General features: G+C 40.2%; 1 protein-coding gene across 1 annotated transcript in view; it reads right to left on the bottom strand.

The window, feature by feature from the left end:
- The window catches only part of aclya (ATP citrate lyase a), a 60705-nt gene that overhangs the window by 10879 nt on the left and 31273 nt on the right, over positions 1 to 18553 (bottom strand). Inside the window, exons 10-17 of the mRNA XM_060901998.1 lie at positions 14678 to 14739; positions 13698 to 13815; positions 13309 to 13463; positions 9536 to 9629; positions 5994 to 6135; positions 3102 to 3270; positions 2819 to 2923; positions 2487 to 2683 (exon numbers count right to left, since the gene is read on the bottom strand). Of these exons, the coding sequence (XP_060757981.1) occupies positions 2487 to 2683; positions 2819 to 2923; positions 3102 to 3270; positions 5994 to 6135; positions 9536 to 9629; positions 13309 to 13463; positions 13698 to 13815; positions 14678 to 14739 (1042 nt within the window). The remainder of the gene's footprint in view (positions 1 to 2486; positions 2684 to 2818; positions 2924 to 3101; positions 3271 to 5993; positions 6136 to 9535; positions 9630 to 13308; positions 13464 to 13697; positions 13816 to 14677; positions 14740 to 18553) is intronic.

Raw genomic sequence — 18553 nt, 5'->3', positions numbered from 1 at the left:
GCTGTTCCTTTTTTGAACCTTTAACTTTTCCAGCTTCTTATTGCCCCTGTCCCAACTTTTTTGAGATGTGTTGCTGTCATGAAATTTCAAATGAGCCAACATTTGGCATGAAATTTCAAAATGTCTCACTTTCGACATTTGATATGTTGTCTATGTTCTATTGTGAATACAGTATCAGTTTTTGAGATTTGCAAATTATTGCATTCCGTTTTTATTTACAATTTGTACTTTGTCCCAACTTTTTTGGAATCGGGGTTGTGTATATTTTATTTATATATAAAAACAAACAAACAAACACACACACACACACAGGGGCGTCATGGCTCAGGTGGCTAAGGTGCCATACCATAAATCCAGGGACCCGGGTTCGATTCTGACCTGAGGTCATTTCCTGATCCCTCCCTGATCTCTCTCCCACTCATTTCCTGTCCTGTCTCTACACTGTCCTATCCAATAAAGGTGAAAAAAAGCCCCCCCAAAAAAAACACACACACAAGCCATTTCTGTTTCTTTTAAATACTTGATAATTTTTGGGGTTTTGTTTTCGAGTAGCGTTCTTATTTCATCCTCGGTTGGTTCAGCAATATGCTCTGCCATTTTGTTTTTCTTTACTCACGGTATATGAGCTGATAGCCTAGTAGTAGAGTAGCCAATCAGAGCACACAATTGCTCATATCCAGTGAATGTGGATAGAACGCATATAGATGTACATTTTATACAGTCATGTCCTTGAACACCCACTCTAATTTTTTGTTCAAATGCTCTCAGCCCAACTGAAAACCTTTGGGAAATTCTGGATTGACACATTCGAGGGCACTCGAGACCATCATCATCAACAAAATCCCCAAACAGGGAATATGTTTTGGAAGATGAGTGCTCATCCCTTCAGTGCATTCCCAGAAACTATGCCAAGGTGTCCTGGAGTTTTTTTTCCTGATGGCTCGTGATGTCCCAAAAGGCACTATGATGGGTTTTTGTTAGTGTGCTTGCTTCTGCTGCTGTGTGCTTGCCAAAGGCAAGCACACTATTGTTCTTAAGTTTACTTACTCTGCCTTATTCCAACACATTCTTTGGATCCACTACTCCTCCTAAGGCGTTCGAGATAGAGACACCGTTCCAACTCTGAGACGTCTGGCCCGAAGTGGTGTAGTGTGCTTGTACAGGTATACAGCTTTTGGATCAACGCGCCGGTTCTCTTGTTCTTGTTGTTTTTCTTTTGTTTTTTTCCCCCATAGAGAATGAATAGGGCTCATGAATCGAATAGTCCTACTCAGACACGCTCCATCGCAGATGCACCAAACCTCATATGATACTTCAGGCCAACTCCCCCGACACATACATGCAATCGGTTCTGACCCGCACTCATATTTTTCCTTTCTTTTTGCTCATCCCTTTTTCCTCTATAGGCTTGCATTGATTTTTGGCCCCATTGAAAATGAATGGTGTTTCAGGAGAAAAACTTTCACTCTCCATCAATTTTTTTTAACCAAGTGACCAAACTTCAAGAAACTTCACTTGATGCCTCAGGCCAAGTCCCCGCACAGATCCATCCCCTCTGAGACCTGCACTCATCTTTTCCTTGGTTTTCACGCATCTCTTTTTACCTCCATAGGCTTCCATTGATTTTTGGCCCCATTCAAATGAATGGAGTTTTGCTCAGTAACACTTCACCACACATCCACCAAACCTCATACGGCACCTCAGGCCAAATCACCCATCACACACATGATATCGGTTCTGATCCGCACTCGTCTTTGTCTTGCCCTTCATCCGTCCATTTTGCCGCTAATCAATGGAAGCTTGACTGAGTCATTCCTCCCTTCCCCCATAGGTGATGATGCATTTGGCAAGGATCTGCTCATTTGAGACTTTGACAGCAAATCAACTTCAACTCAGTGGCCACTTTATTAAGAATACTTACATGTACAAACTACGATATCATGCCTGCTGTTAGCTCGCGAGTTGTTAGCATGTTCACCATTAGCATGTTATCATGAGAGCTGTTAACATGTTAGGATTAGCATGGCAGCATGCAGAGTTCGCATGTTTTCTGTTAGTGAGTTCGCCTGAGCATGTTAGCATGCTAACTGTTAGCATGTCACCCTCAGCGTGTTAGCATGCTAAAAGTTAACATACTAACCATTAGCATATTAGCCTGTTAGCATGATAGCTGTCAGCACATTAGCCTTAAAGTGTTAGAATTTTAACAAATAGCATGTTAATCATTAGCATGTTAGAATGCTAGCTGTTAGCATGTTATCTATTAGCATGTTATCTATTAGCATGTTAGCATTAACATGTTAACATGCTAGCTATTAGCATGCTAACTGTTAACATGCTAGTTGTTAGCATGTTGGCATGCTAGCTTTTAGCATGCTAGCATGATAGCTGTTTTGCTGCAGCTCAGCAAGCACACTTTGTATTTTCTCTGCAGAAATGCAGTTTAGTTTACTCTGTCAGCCATTTCTATAGACACACACACACACCTGTCTCCTCCAATGGCTACACCTTCGTAAACTCCATCAGTGGTGCGAGAGATGATGTTGTTGAGCTCATTAGACATTCCCCCAGAGCGGGAGACGTAGGCCACGCTGCCTGGCCTGTACAGCTTCGATGCCAGGATGTTGTCGAGCATTCCACCCGTGTTACCGATCTTAAAACAGCCAGGCTTTATTCCTCCAACCTAATGCACACACACGTTAAATCTTACCAAAATCTTTCAAGCCTGAATGTACCAGAATGTAAGGAACTGAAGACTTTAATAGATATACAGTCAGAGAGTATATGATCTACATGAATAACAGCGTTTGTGATGTACCGTTGCTGGCCCGATGACAGTGACCCCCTGCTCATCTGCTTTCTTGATGATCTTGCGTGTCAGAGCTTCTGGGATTCCCTCAGCTATAATAGCGATAGTGTGAATCTGAAAGACGCATGAAAAGCTGACACTGAGGCATCTGGATTCTTCAAGCTAAGATGAACTAGAAATGTCAGTATACCAGTATCTAGCGTTCATGAGGCTGAGCATAATACTACCAGCATTAGCAGTTTTATATTATATTGGAGAGTGTATTTTCGATTTGGCAGCCTGGTTTACACACCTGTGGGTATTGTAATGTCTCCATAGTGCTGTCGAAGGCAGAGCGGAGAGAGGCAAAGCTAATCAGGACGTCCACTTCTGGGTGTTTCTTCATGGCATCGGACATGTTTTTGTAGACTGGTAATAATATTTCCTTATGACCCCAATAAAACTTCTGCTTGTGGTCTCCACTGTATGAAATAGTTAATTAAACAAAGTTATATTTATTTATTGCACACTGCATATACAGTGGGGAAAACAAGTATTTGATCCCTTGCTGATTTTGTTGGTTTGGCCTCTAATAAAGACTCGATCAGTCTGTAATATTAATGGTAGGTGTAGTCTAACATGCTGAGACAGAATATCACAAAGAAAATCAAGAAATCGACTTTAAAGAATTTGTATTAATTTATTTGCATTTTATTGAGGAAAATAAGTATTTGAACCCTCTTGCCAAAAGGACTTAGTACTTTGTGGCAAACCCCTTATTAGCAAGCACAGAGGTCAGACGTTTTTTGTAGTTGATGACCAGGTTTCTGCACATATTAGGAGGAATTTTGGTCCACTCTTTTTTGCAAATGACCTCTAAATCATCAAGATTCCGTGGCTGTCGCTTGGCAACTCTGAGCTTCAGCTCTCTCCATAGATTTTCTATAGGATTCAGGTCCGGAGACTGGCTGGGCCACTCCATGACCTTGATATGTTTCTTCTTCAGCCATTCCTTGGTTGCCTTGGCTGTATGCTTTGGGTCATTATCCTGCTGGAAGACCCATCCACGACCCATTTTAAGCTTCCTGGCAGAGGGAAGGAGGTTTTCACTTAGGATTTTACGGTACATGGCTCCGTCCATCCTCCCATTGATACGGTGAAGTAGCCCTGTGCAGAAAAACACCCCCAAAGCATAATGTTACCACCTCCATGCTTGACAGTGGGGATGGTGTTCTTGGGGTCATAAGCAGCATGTCTCTCCCTCCAGACACGACGGGTTGAATTGATGCCAAAGAGCTCAATTTTGGTCTCATCTGACCATAACACCTTCTCCCAGTCACTCTCCAAGTCATTCAGATGTTCATTGGCAAAGTTCAGGTGGGCCTGCACATGTGCTTTCTTAAGCAGGGGTACTTTGCGAGCACTGCAAGATGTTAGACCATTGCGGTGTAAAGTGTTACCAACTGTTTGCTTGGTGACTGTGATCCCAGCTGCTTTAAGATCATCCACTAACTCTGCCCGTGTTGTATTAGGTCTATTTCTCACCGTTCTCATGATCCTGGAAACCCCACGAGGTGAGATCTTGTTTGGAGCCCCAGACCTAGGTCGATTGATGATCATGTTGTGAGTCTTGTACTTGCGCACAATTGCACCAACAGTTGTCACCTTAACGCCCAGCTTCTTGCTAATGGTTTTGTAGCCCATACCGGTCTTGTGCAGGTCTACAATCTTCTCCCTTAAATCCACAGAAAGCTCTTTAGTCTTTCCCATGTTGGAGAGTTTGGAGTCTGACAAACTGATTGATTCTGTGGCCAGGTGGCTTTTATACAAGTCATTAGTGATATCAGGTGTCTTCAATTTAGGTGACAAGGTAATTTGGAGAGTCTAACTTGTCTGTTTTAACAAGAACTCTTGATGGTTACTAGGGGATCAAATACTTCTTTTTCTCAATAAAATACAAATAAATTAATATAGATATTTAAAAGTTATTTTCTGGATTTTCTTTTTGATATTCTGTCTCCACATGTTAGAATACACCTACCATTAAAATTACAGACTGATCAAGTCTTTCTTAGTGGGTAAACCAACAAAATCAGCAAGGGATCAAATACTTGTTTTCCCCACTGTAGAGTACCATTCAAAAGTTTGTACACAGCTTCTAATTCAATAGTTTTTCTTTTATTTTTATTAATTAAAAAAAAAAAAAAAAGAGACACTTCATGTCAAAGTAATGATGGATGTCGTTTCTCTTTACTTACTTGAGCGGCTCTTGACATAATATGGATTGCTACAGTTGTAGTATGAATAGGACTATTTATTGTATTTTTATGATTTACTATTTTCTGTTTGATCTCAAACACATTAAGAAGGCAGGAAACTCGTCCGCTAACTAACTTTTGACGAGGCACAGCTGTTAATTGAAAAGCATTCCAGGTGACGACCTCATGAAGCTGGTTAAAATAATGCCAATAGTGTACAAAGCGTCATCAAGGTAAACACTGGCTACTTTGAAGAAACTAAAATCTCATCTCATCTCATTATCTCTAGCCGCTTTATCCTGTTCTACAGGGTCGCAGGCAAGCTGGAGCCTATCCCAGCTGACTACAGGCGAAAGGCGGGGTACACCCTGGACAAGTCACCGGGTCATCACAGGGCTGACACAGACAACCATTCACACTCACATTCACACCTACGGTCAATTTAGAGTCACCAGTTAACCTAACCTGCATGTCTTTGGACTGTGGGGGAAACCGGAGCACCCGGAGGAAACCCACGCGGACACCATGCAAACTCTGCACAGAAAGGCCCTCGTCGGCCACGGGGCTCGAACCCGGACCTTCTTGCTGTGAGGCGACAGTGCTAACCACTACACCACCGTGCCACCAGAAACTAAAATATCTAACTTTTTTTTTTTTTAAACACAACTCCATGCATGTTCCTTATCTCATTTCAGAGTTTTGATGTCTTCTGTATTTGTTCCACAATGTAGAAAATAGTCAAAATACAGAAAAACCTATGAATGAGTAGAGGTGTACAAACTTTTGACTGGTACGGTGTATATCATATGCCATAACAGCATACAGCTCATCAGAGTTCCATGTGCTTGAATGTGATTGACAGAAGCTAGTAGGGTCTAGCCAGTACAGCCACACTCCCTACAAGCAAATGCCCAGCTTCTGCAAGGTTCAGAGAACAGGACACTTACGTGAAGGGATAGATCATAGCTGCTACTGAGGGTTGCTCACGAGAACACACATAGTCGAAGTCCAGCATTCCCTGCACGGCGCGGGTCTGCATGCCCCACACAACGGCCTTCGTGTGTTTGTTGAACAGAGTGGTGGCCTTCGCTACAGAGATTATAAAAAAAAAAACCCAGACAAAGAAAACATCACTCATAGGTCAAAGGTTTTTTTTTTTTTTTGAAAAAATTACAGCAAACACTATTTTCAAACTGGCAAATGTAGACATGTAGATCTGCCATTTCTGTTTTATAAAATATATGTTTGACATTCTCTCAAAGCAGAATTTCTGGAGAGAAGTTGTCAGATGTATACTGTGAAGTGAACAATATACTGTAGTGCAAAGGAGAACAATTCGAGACACAACCAAGACGCTGCTCTAACCCAGGCTTTTAAACAGAAATCACAGCATCTCATATGAATTTATTACTTTTACGATTAAAAAAAAAAAAAAAAAAGACAAAAGCAATGTTTCCAAAATATAATACAGTAAAAAGAGCATTGCTTATATTCAGAGGTGAACAGTAGCAAAAGTACATTTACTTATACTTACGTACACTTTGAGTATCTGTACTTTGAGTATTTTTTTTTTAAACTTATGACCTTCAATACATTTAAAAGACAAATATCGTACTTTTCACTCCACTACATTTCTATCAAGGTCCTCATTACTATGAAGCAGGTTTGAAAGTGGATTTGTTTTCCTTTTCTTTTCGAAAACGTAATTGTTTTTTTATGCAGGTGACACTGAGATAGCCGATCAGTAATCACTAGGGCCACGTCCTGTCCACAGACTGTATAAAATCAAGTTCAGTGATTTCTCAGCAGCATTATTTGAAGACGATCAGTTCAAATGATGGCATTATGGAAAGAGGCAGTTCTTCTAGGGACTGAACCAGCCCTACATGGCCATACCTAGAACCCATGTTTCAGTTTTCAAAAAGGATTAAAGATCCGCTTCATTTGAAATGTTTGCTTTGTTTGCCTAAAACCGAACCACATCATGGCCTACAAAAATTCGCCATCCAACCTGCGGAAACATATTGAGGTCTGTAAACATTTTATTCCAAGAGAAAGCTTGCAATGAAATTGTCTGTGCTTTTAGAGCTAGCGATAAATGTTGCAATAGCTATGCAGTGTGGTTAGTCAAATGACTTTCTATGGATTTGCCCGCCAAGTTGCCGTAGCCTTGTCTACGGTTAACGTTAACACATAGCTAGTTAACTTGGGGGCGGCATGGTGGTGTAGTGGTTAGCACTGTCGCCTCACAGCAAGAAGGTCTTGGGTTTGAGCCCAGCAGCCAGCGAGGGCCTTTCTGTGTGGAGTTTTTCTGTGTGGAGTTTGCATGTTCTCCTCGTGTCTGCGTGGGTTTCCTCCGAGTGCTCCGGTTTCCCCCACAGTCCAAAGACATGCAGGTTAGGTTAACTGGTGACTCTAAATTGACCGTAGGTGTGAATGGGAGTGTGAATGGTTGTCTGTGTCTATGGCCAAGTTTACATTAGACCATATCTGTCTCGTTTTCTTCGCGGATGCACTGTCCGTTCACATTAAAACGCCGGGAAACGGGAATCCGCCAGAGCCCACGTATTCAATCCAGTTCGTGTCTGATCTGGTGCTGTGTAAACATTGAGAATACGCGGATACGCTGTGCTGAGCTCTAGCTGACGTCGTCATTGGACAACGTCACTGTGACATCCACCTTCCTGATTCGCTGGCGTTGGGATCTCACACACAGCGGCTCAGTCCCGAATCACTGCTCGTGCGCTTCACTCGCGCGCTCTGTGAGCTGCGCAGGGCCGGAGTGCGCACCCTCCAGAGGGCACTCGCTGTTCAGGTCGGAGTGATTTGGCGCGCAGGAGGAAGTGCTGAGCCGCACTGAGGTTTATTTACACATTTCAACCTCCTTCAGGCGCTTAAACTCAGTGAGAACATGATCACAGCCAGGTGTGTTTATCTGCTGGAGAAGGTGTTCGCTTGCCATCCTTCCACTTGCAAGTGGTGAGTGACTTGCGCATGCCCAATATGCAATGGGATCATGTGACGTGCCATCTAATTAGTCATGTGATTAGCGTATCAGTGTATTGGCGTTGCTGTGTGCACGCGAATTGTGTATTGGCGTTGCTGTGTGCACGCGAATCGTTTTAAAAACGTTAATCTGATGATCCGCTGATTCGAAATAATGTAAACAGGGCCTATGTGTCAGCCCTGCGATGACCTGGCGACTTGTCCAGGGTCTACCCCGCCTCTTGCCCATAGTCAGCTGGGATAGGCTCCAGCTTGCCTGCGACCCTGTAGAACAGGATAAGCGACTACAGATCGTTAACTTGGACACCGTTGGTTAGCATGTAAAAACGGAGTTACACTAACATGAATAACGTTAACTTATCTGAAGTCCTTTCAGAAATATGTTTCAGGATAATTCTGCCAAATAAACAGAATGTAGAAATCGGTGTTTAAAAGTGTTTATTCTACAAGCGAGTCAGTAAATCCAGTAGGTTGTTTCAGAGGCATTAGGTTTTGTAAGCATTGTGGCAATAATACAAATGATGCACTGACAGAAAATGTACTTTTAATACTAAAGTATTTTTAAAAGCAAGTACTTTAGTACTTTAACTTAATTAAAAATTTGACTGTGCAACTTTCACTTGCATCGCAGTAACTTTTGACCAGTGGGCTCTGTACTTTGACTTAAGTAATGAAGTTGGGTACTCTGTCCACCTCTGGTTATACTGTTCCATTTTTAATGGATTTTAAAAATAAAGAGGTTCTGCAGTAAAATTACAACAGTAAGACAGTATATAGATTTTTATAATGTTTATATTTAATAGACACTATGATGTAATAATGTTCCATTCTAAAAATATAAATATCAGGCAGGTTTTATGTAAAATGGCACTCTATTTATTAGTAATTATGTCTTGAGCTGTGTAATCATCTACTGCAGTATGTCCCTGATCATGCCCATGATCCTGTGTAAGGTTATTTATGTCTCCTGGCAGATGTCTGTGCTCCAAGGGCATACTAACAGCAAGGGCTTTGAGGAAAGAATGAGCATGGAGGACCAAATAAACAGGGTTTCCGCCACTGCTGAGCTGATATTATTTAAATACTTTTAATTAACTGCCAAGACTAATAAGGGACAAGTCGAATATTTGGATGTAGGGCTGAGTGATATGAAAAAATATGATATCAAATTGAAGAAAAGCGTATTGTGGTGTAATTTATCACAAAACTGATATTTTATTGTCATACTCCCCTGCCCAGATGTCTGATAATAGTCTAAAATCATCCTTTACTAAGAAGGGTTATGAAAAAAAAAAAAAGGTTATGAAAAAGACACAACTGAAAAGATTTCAGAAAGTTCTTTCTGACGTTTCTGAAAAGAAGAGAGATTTGAAAATCTCAAGCGACACCTAGCAGTCTGCAGTGGGAGCACAGTGGGTGGGTGGGTGTGAGAAAGTGTGGGTATGAAAGTGTGTGTGTGTGAGTGAGTGAGTGAGACACCGACCTGGCGGAGCCCCTGGTTTGGCCTTTTTAGCAGGCGAAGCCTCTGCTCCACTCTTGACTTCCGAGAAAGATGCAGTTCTACTGGAGGTGGGAGTCTGAAAAACAAACAGAATTAAAAAAAATTATTATATATATATATATATATATATATATATATATATATATATATATATATATATATATATATAATGTGTGTACGCGCATGATGAATGACATGACAAAAATATCATATATTCATCATAATCTTTAGCTCACAAACAAAGTGCAGGCCAATCCAGTAGTGCTGAGTTTCAATTCTATTTTTCTTAAACGTACACAAAAATAGACCATTTAACAAAAAACGGAAATAGAAAAGGAAAGTAAAAAAAAACAAACAAACAAACAAAACAAAAACACTAACAACTAATTATCTACTTGCGATAGTGAGGTCTCTGAGAAAACTGATGCAATTCATCATGATATTGATGTGATATCATAATGCCTGTGCAGAATATATAAATACACTAGTTATGATTATTAGTTCACTGTTTTGTCCTTGGTGACATGTAAATGACATGCTCAATTCTTTAAAACAGTGGTTCTCAACCAGGGGGGCGCGCCCCCCTGGTGGGGCGCGGAGGTACTCCAGGGGGGTCGCGAGTAGGCTTCATGTATGGAGGAAAAAAAAAAATCTGGGGCTAACAAGCTATAGTAGCTAAGCAGATGCAACACATTTACCCATGTCAAAATGCAGGACATTGGACTATTACATACAAATCAATACTATTATAAAATCTATCATCAATCTATCATAAAATCTTGTGTGTGTGGCCGCATCAGTCGGGGGAACTGTGATATGTTCCCAAGCCTTGCAGACTTTATCAGTAATGCAGGCACTTCCCACGATTTCTCATCTGTCTTTCAAGCAGCGTCAGCGCACCTGTCGGTAATGAGAAAACAGTTTGCGGCATACTTCACAGAGGATTATCGCTCTTTTGCGTGGGTTCGAGATCCATTTGTGTGTACTGCTGACGAACTTCCAGTTGACATGCAGGAACAGCTTATTGAGCTGAAGAGTGACAGTAGACTTAAGGCAGTCTTCACCTCATGCCCTCTTTCGACATTCTGGGCAGCATTGATGCAGGAGTACCCGCAACTGTGTGACGTAGCCTTGAAACTGCTCATCCCATTCGCATCGACCTACTTGTGTGAGGCAGGATTTTCAAAAATGACTGCGCTCAAAACGAAATATCGCAATCGTGCGCAAATTGAGGATGACTTGAGACTGTGCTTGTCAAACATTTCGCCAAGAATCGAGGATCTTTGTAAGGCAAAGCAGGCTCAGGTCTCGCATTAACGCAAATGCAGATCACAAAGGCACAGTAAAAAGTAAAACCTAAATTCACGCCTGGTCCCAATTCCCAATGATATCAATAGCCAGCTAATGATAAGCCTAATAAAATACCTAATAAAAACACTAATAATAATAATAATAATAATAATAATGCCTATTAATAATAATAATAGCATAATAATAATAATAATAATAATAATAATAATAATATCAACAACCAACAACAGCAATAATAATAATAATAATAATAATAATGCCTGAAAGAACATAAGTCTTGTACTACTGCCAACAGCTTAGTAATGATAATAGGCCATAATAATAATAATAATAATAATAATTATAATAATTATAATTATAATAATGCCCGAAAGCAGATTAGAAATGTGGTGCTACTGCCAATTATAACAATAGCCTAATAATGATAATAGGCCTATGTATTTCTATGGAATGGATAATGCTACTACTGCTGCTACTGCTACTACTACTACTACTACTAATAATAATAATGATAATGATAATAATAATAATAATCTAGCCCGGGGCTATCTATCTATCTATCTATCTATCTATCTATCGGTCGATATAAGGTGCTGTAGGTCGGGTGGCGTCACTGCGGGTGAGTGTGTTTTGGGAGGGGGGGATGGGGGCGGGGCGAGAAGAGGGGCCCCCAACTGCAATGAACCAGCTTTGGTGGGGCCCAGGTTGCAAAAGGTTGAGAACCCCTGCTTTAAAATATATCCAAGTCTATAATTGGCTTAGAGTTTCTCAGTGTCTGACAGACTGAGGGCATGGATTCAACACACATGTGCATTGCTGAGTTGCTTCAGGAACCCACAAATGAGGAAATGAAGAAAAAAAAAAAAAGTTATATTGCTTTATGCACTTTAGCAAAAGCCTTGACTCAGCTCGCATCTAATAGCACGCTCCAGGCTACTGCAAGACTTACTGCTAATGCGTCATTTTAAATAAAAAGGCTCTTTTTCCAGAGGGCAGACAGAAACACTAAAAACATGGCTTACAAAGACACAGATGTGTCTGAGGGAGGGGGCAGACTGGACAGACAGGAGTTCATAGCTGTGGTGAAAAAGTGTATGAGTGTTTGACTGGGAAATACACCACTCGTATTTTTCAAATAAGCTCTATCTAGGACATCGAGAACAACAACTGTGACATAAATCTCTGTCTCATTCGCGAGGAAATCAAAGAATTGTTTTTGATAAATTTGGGTGCTTTTTGTTTGTGAATGTGTCTATGTAATTAAAAGGAAAAAAAAAAATCACATCTTGGCTTGAAGATATGAAGTTTATCATCTCGTGTTGAAAACCTCGCATTTTTCATCTGAAATACATCACGGATCTGAGTGACATATTGAGATAATATTGGCTGGCTTTTTTTCATGGTCTATCAGATATATTCCATTCAGCTAGCATAATACTGAACGAGTCAAAGATGAGTAGCTGAATGGAATATATCTGATAGACCATGAAAAAAAGCTCATCAATATTATTAGTATTATTATACATACACATTCCTTTCGGGTGTTCAATGCATCTTTCTCTTTCAAAATTCACTTAAATCTTCCATATTTAACGAAGCAAACCTAGCGTGGAAGTTTTACGTCTCTGATGTGTGACGTCATGTTGTCTTGACAACCATGCAATATCAAACTATATTCAATGCTGATTCTCCATCCAGTAGAGTGACATAATACACGTAGGATAAACGATATGCTAACAATATTGCATGCTATCAAAACATGAATGAAACCCGCTAGAAGGGAATAGAACACGTAAAAGTGTCCTGTATGTATAATAATTCCTGATATTTCACTCTGATGACATCCCTCCCGGTGTTTTTCTGCTGACTAGACACTCTGTCAGAATGGCAAACCGATTCAAAATTAAAATTTTTTGATTAAACTTGTGTTTTTTGTGTGTGGATACGTCCATATGATATAAAGAACGTTACATGGTGGTGTGAAGATATGAAGGTTATTGTGGCAGCGGGGGCGTGGCCAAGCGTCAGTCTGTGAATGGAGGGCGGAGTCAGGGAAGGTAAGTGGTGGAATCATTGCACCTGATGGGGATTAACCTGCGTTTGTGTGTCTTCCCCAGTGACCGCGCCCTTTAAAAGGAGAGGAGAGCACAGAAAGGGAGCTCTCCCCAACCAGAACACGTGGGGGGGGGGCGCTGGGAAGTGATAAAAGGCTGAAAAGCTAACAATAAATAGTTCATTGAGAACTCATTTCTGGCCTGCCATGCTTCTGTGCTCCACCCACCTGGTCCAATACTACAGTTCTGTTCTCGTGTTGAAAAATATTTCACTCATTTATTTTGCTCACTAGTGAATATATTCACCACTCGAAGATAAACTTCATATCTCTGTGCAATCATGTTATATCCTATCTATCTACAGACAGACAGACAGACAGACAGACAGACCGCAGAGCTGCTGCTGGTGTTAAGCAGGAAGTTGGCAGTGTGAGCAGCAACACGTGGCTCACAGGCAATTGGTCGATGGCCCAGTGCCATGCCAACGATGGCGGTCATATGGGTCTCAGTGCCGAAGACATGAATAGGGATTCCTGTGGTCTTACCTACAAACACAGAAATAAAAAGAGCACACATTGAGTCACTGAGGTGTGTGTTATGAAGCAGGTTTTCTCAATTATCTAAATGCTTAAAAGTATTTACAACCCAATAATAGCTAGTAGTATTACAAGCTCTCTTATCTTTCTTTCTACTATCTTGACCTTTGGCACAACAAGGTGTAACACATTCCTCATCTCTCTTCCTCTTGTTTTTATTAACTCAAATATACACACACATACCCACTTCTCCCATCACTCTCAGACCCTCCTGATAGTTTGGACCGCCACGTCGTACAAAAATGCTGACTTCATGTTCCTTCAGAGGCTCCTGATAGTCTTTGATTGCTCTGACAATACCCTAAACAAAATTCACACACATCAAATTCAACATGCAGTGTTTGTCACATGGCAGAAAATTAGGTGCAGTCAAAATCGATGACATCATAACCTTTGCTATGAGACCAGGATATTTTAGCACCAGACTTGGTTGCTTCTTCCAGGAGGTTAAGACTTATAATGAACCCAGACATGCATCAAAATAAACAGAAATGCTAAAGGAACATAAAATCAATGTTTGGCAGATTTAAAAGCTGTTGTCTGAAATGAAGCTTTGCATCCACATGCACAAAACTAAAAATATAAAGAAGCTGGAAATACTCTGCATTGAGGAGTGGACTGAGATCCTCTACAAGACCTAGAAGCGAACTATTCTGGAGTGGATCATCTTCATATCAAAGTACGAATGATAATTCTGAGATGAAAATTCCACACTAAGAAATGCAATGATGTTTATTACATACATATGCATGTGTCCAAAGCGTTATCTGGATGAAATTATTCTTGCTCAGTGACATTTGTAATAACTTTTTTTTTTTCCCCAAACATCACCTCCATGAGAGTTTTCTCACATCCAGACAGCAATTAAAGGTTTCTTTGTCTACAAACCCTGGTAACTGCATCATGTACGATCACAGGATCATGTTAATTTAATTTGGCAGCATCAAATATGAGATAATGAAGAAAATGTACAATGATACAACTGCTCACAAACTTATTTCCAGGCAACTAAACATTGCATTACATATATGTGAATATAAAGTGGCTTTATACCTGTATCTGAGATTATAACAGCTCATGTAATCAGCATGCAGGATTGCAATCTTCTGCTAATGGGATTCCTTTCTACTGACATGTTTGTGCCATCAAATAGTTTTCCGTACCTTAAACGTTGCAGCTACATTAGTGAAGTTTGCAATGCTTCCTCCAATAATCAGCACCTTCCCTACACGAAAGAGCACAGATCATATAATCATTTATAAACAGAAACAGAACATCTTGATATGAAAATATAATAACGTCTAATAATCTACAGATGATTGTTTTACTGAAAGGGCAAGGCTTCTAAAGTACAACCCCGATTCCAAAAAAGTTGGGACAAAGTACAAATTGTAAATAAAAAAACGGAATGCAATAATTTACAAATCTCAAAAACTGATATTGTATTCATAATAGAACATAGACAACATATCAAATGTCGAAAGTGAGACATTTTGAAATTTCATGCCAAATATTGGCTCATTTGAAATTTCATGACAGCAACACATCTCAAAAAAGTTGGGACAGGGGCAATAAGAGGCTGGAAAAGTTAAAGGTAAAAAAAGGAACAGCTGGAGGACCAAATTGCAACTCATTAGGTCAATTGGCAATAGGTCATTAACATGACTGGGTATAAAAAGAGCATCTTGGAGTGGCAGCGGCTCTCAGAAGTAAAGATGGGAAGAGGATCACCAATCCCCCTAATTCTGCGCCGACAAATAGTGGAGCAATATCAGAAAGGAGTTCGACAGTGTAAAATTGCAAAGAGTTTGAACATATCATCATCTACAGTGCATAATATCATCAAAAGATTCAGAGAATCTGGAAGAATCTCTGTGTGTAAGGGTCAAGGCCGGAAAACCATACTGGGTGCCCGTGATCTTCGGGCCCTTAGACGGCACTGCATCACATACAGGCATGCTTCTGTATTGGAAATCACAAAATGGGCTCAGGAATATTTCCAGAGAACATTATCTGTGAACATAATTCACCGTGCCGTCCGCCGTTGCCAGCTAAAACTCTATAGTTCAAAGAAGCCGCCGTATCTAAACACGATCCAGAAGCGCAGACGTCTTCTCTGGGCCAAGGCTCATTTAAAATGGACTGTGGCAAAGTGGAAAACTGTTCTGTGGTCAGACGAATCAAAATTTGAAGTTCTTTATGGAAATCAGGGACGCCGTGTCATTCGGACTAAAGAGGAGAAGGACGACCCAAGTTGTTATCAGCGCTCAGTTCAGAAGCCTGCATCTCTGATGGTATGGGGTTGCATTAGTGCGTGTGGCATGGGCAGTTTACACATTTGGAAAGACACCATCAATGCTGAAAGGTATATCCAGGTTCTAGAGCAGCATATGCTCCCATCCAGACGACATCTTTTTCCAGGAAAGATCTTGCATTTTCCAACATGACAATGCCAAACCACATACTGCATCAATTACAGCATCATGGCTGCGTAGAAGAAGGGTCCGGGTACTGAACTGGCCAGCCTGCAGTCCAGATCTTTCACCCATAGAAAACATTTGGCGCATCATAAAACGGAAGATACGACAAAAAAGACCTAAGACAGTTGAGCAACTAGAATCCTACATTAGACAAGAATGGGTTAACATTCCTATCCCTAAACTTGAGCAACTTGTCTCCTCAGTCCCCAGACGTTTACAGACTGTTGTAAAAAGAAAAGGGGATGTCTCACAGTGGTAAACATGACCTTGTCCCAACTTTGAGATGTGTTGTTGCCATGAAATTTAAAATCACCTAATTTTTCTCTTTAAATGATACATTTTCTCAGTTTAAACATTTGATATGTCATCTATGTTCTATTCTGAATAAAATATGGAATTTTGAAACTTCCACATCATTGCATTCCGTTTTTATTTACAATTTGTACTTTGTCCCAACTTTTTTGGAATCGGGGTTGTAGTAGTCTACAAAAAAAAAAAAAAAAAAGGCTGGTATGTAGATATACATAGTTTCCATGGTCATATGTATAATTTGTAATATTTCATATTAAATGCAAATGAAATTAATGAATAGAGTTTGTTTTTAGGAAATCAGTGTTCTGATGTGTCTCTCAGTAGAGTCTAAAGCTGTGTCCGAAATCACTCACTCATTCACTACTCCTTACTCACTATCTAGGGAATTCTATGTAGAAGACTATATAGTGAGCTCACTGGTAAAATTAAAAAAAAAATAAAAAATAAATAAAAATACAAAAAGCTTTTGGACACTACTCCGCCGCGCCATTATTTGTGTCATTACTGTCGCACAATTAAAACATGCTGGATCAGTCGGCTGGTGGGTTTTCAAAATAATAAATACATGCATGTATTTTTGTCATAAATACATATTATACTGAGCGTATTTCCCACATTAATAAATACAAAGTACTTTGTGTCTGCTGCATATTTCAGGATCAGCCTTTTATTAAATCAAATTTGAGGCTTTCGATTAATTCCTCGCTCTGCACTGTAACTTTTATTCTTGTATTTTATCTGTATTATTCTATTTTAGCTTATTTTCTATTCTCTTACTATTTTTAATTGTACTTGAATGTCCATTTATCATGCGTTTCTTCCTCAGTTCATTCACCCCCAACACACTAGAATATTACTGCCATTTTTCTTTCAGCGCGACCACAATGCATGATGGTGTATATTGCTTGGTTAGTGACCATCGGTTGTACACTACTTTTCACGATGCATTGTGGGGTACTAGGAGTCCACAATATAGGATGTATAGTGAGAACTTTTACATTCGGACAGCTCTACAAAATGGCGAACTCACTATATGGTGAGTCGTGAGTGATTTCAGACACGACATAAACATCCAATTCTGTCATACAGTGGATATTAAAAAAAAAAAAAAAGTGTACACACCCTGTTAAAATGATATTTTTTTACATCAGAAAAACCTGAGACCACGATAAATAATTTCAAAACTTTTCCTACCTTTAATGTGACCTATAACCTGTCCAATTCAATTGAAAAACAAAACAATTTTGTTGGGGTGGGGGGGGGGGGGGGGGGGGACAAAAAAAAACAAAACCATGCAATAAGCTGGTTGCATAAGTGTGCACACCCTTAAACTAATACTTTGTTGAAGCACCTTTTAATTTAATTACAGCATTCAGCCTTTTTGGGTTCACACCTGCCATCAATTAAAATGACTCTGATTAACCCCAAATAAAGTTCAGACATTTACTCAGTTGCATCCTCCAGCAAAAGCCAGCGTTCACAGAGAGCTTACAAAGCATCAAAGGGATCTCATTGTTGAAAGGTATCAGTCAGGAGAAGGGTATGAAAAAATTTCCATGGCATGGAGCACAGTGAAGACCGTCATCAAGAAGTGGAGAAAATACGGGACTACAGTGACATTACCGAGAACTGGACGTCCCTCCAAAATTGATGAAAAGACAAGACGAAAACTGGTCAGGGAGGCTGCCAAGAGGCCTACAGCAACACTGAAGGAGCTGCAGGAATTTCTGGAAAGTACTGGTTGTGTACTACATGTGACAATCTCCCGTATTCTCCATATGTCTGGACTATGGGATAGGGTCAAAGAAAAACATCCAGGCCCAGCTAAATTTTGCAAAAAAAAAAAAAAAAAAACACCAAACCAAAAAAAAAACCCCATCAACTCTCCCAAAAGCATGTGGGAAAATGTGTTATGGTCTGATGAAACCAAGGTTGAACTTTTTAGCCACAATTCCAAAAGGTATGTTTGGTGCAAAAACAGCACTGTGCATCACCAAAAGAACACCACACCCACGGTGAAGCATGGTGGTGGCAGCATCATGTTGTGGGGTTGTTTTCCTTCAGCTGGAATGGGGGCTTTAGTCAAGGTGGAGGGAATTATGAACAGTTCTAAATACCAGTCAATTTTGGCCCAAAACTTTCAGGTGTCTGCTAGAAAGCTGAAGATGAATTTCATCTTTCAGCATGACAATGACCCAGCCAGAGCCCAGACCTAAATCCAATTGAAAATCTGTGGGGTGACCTGAA

The sequence above is a fragment of the Neoarius graeffei genome, chromosome 20 (genome assembly GCF_027579695.1).
Source record: "Neoarius graeffei isolate fNeoGra1 chromosome 20, fNeoGra1.pri, whole genome shotgun sequence".
Taxonomy (NCBI): Eukaryota; Metazoa; Chordata; class Actinopteri; order Siluriformes; family Ariidae; genus Neoarius; species Neoarius graeffei.
This window is presented reverse-complemented; position numbering and strand designations above follow the sequence as displayed.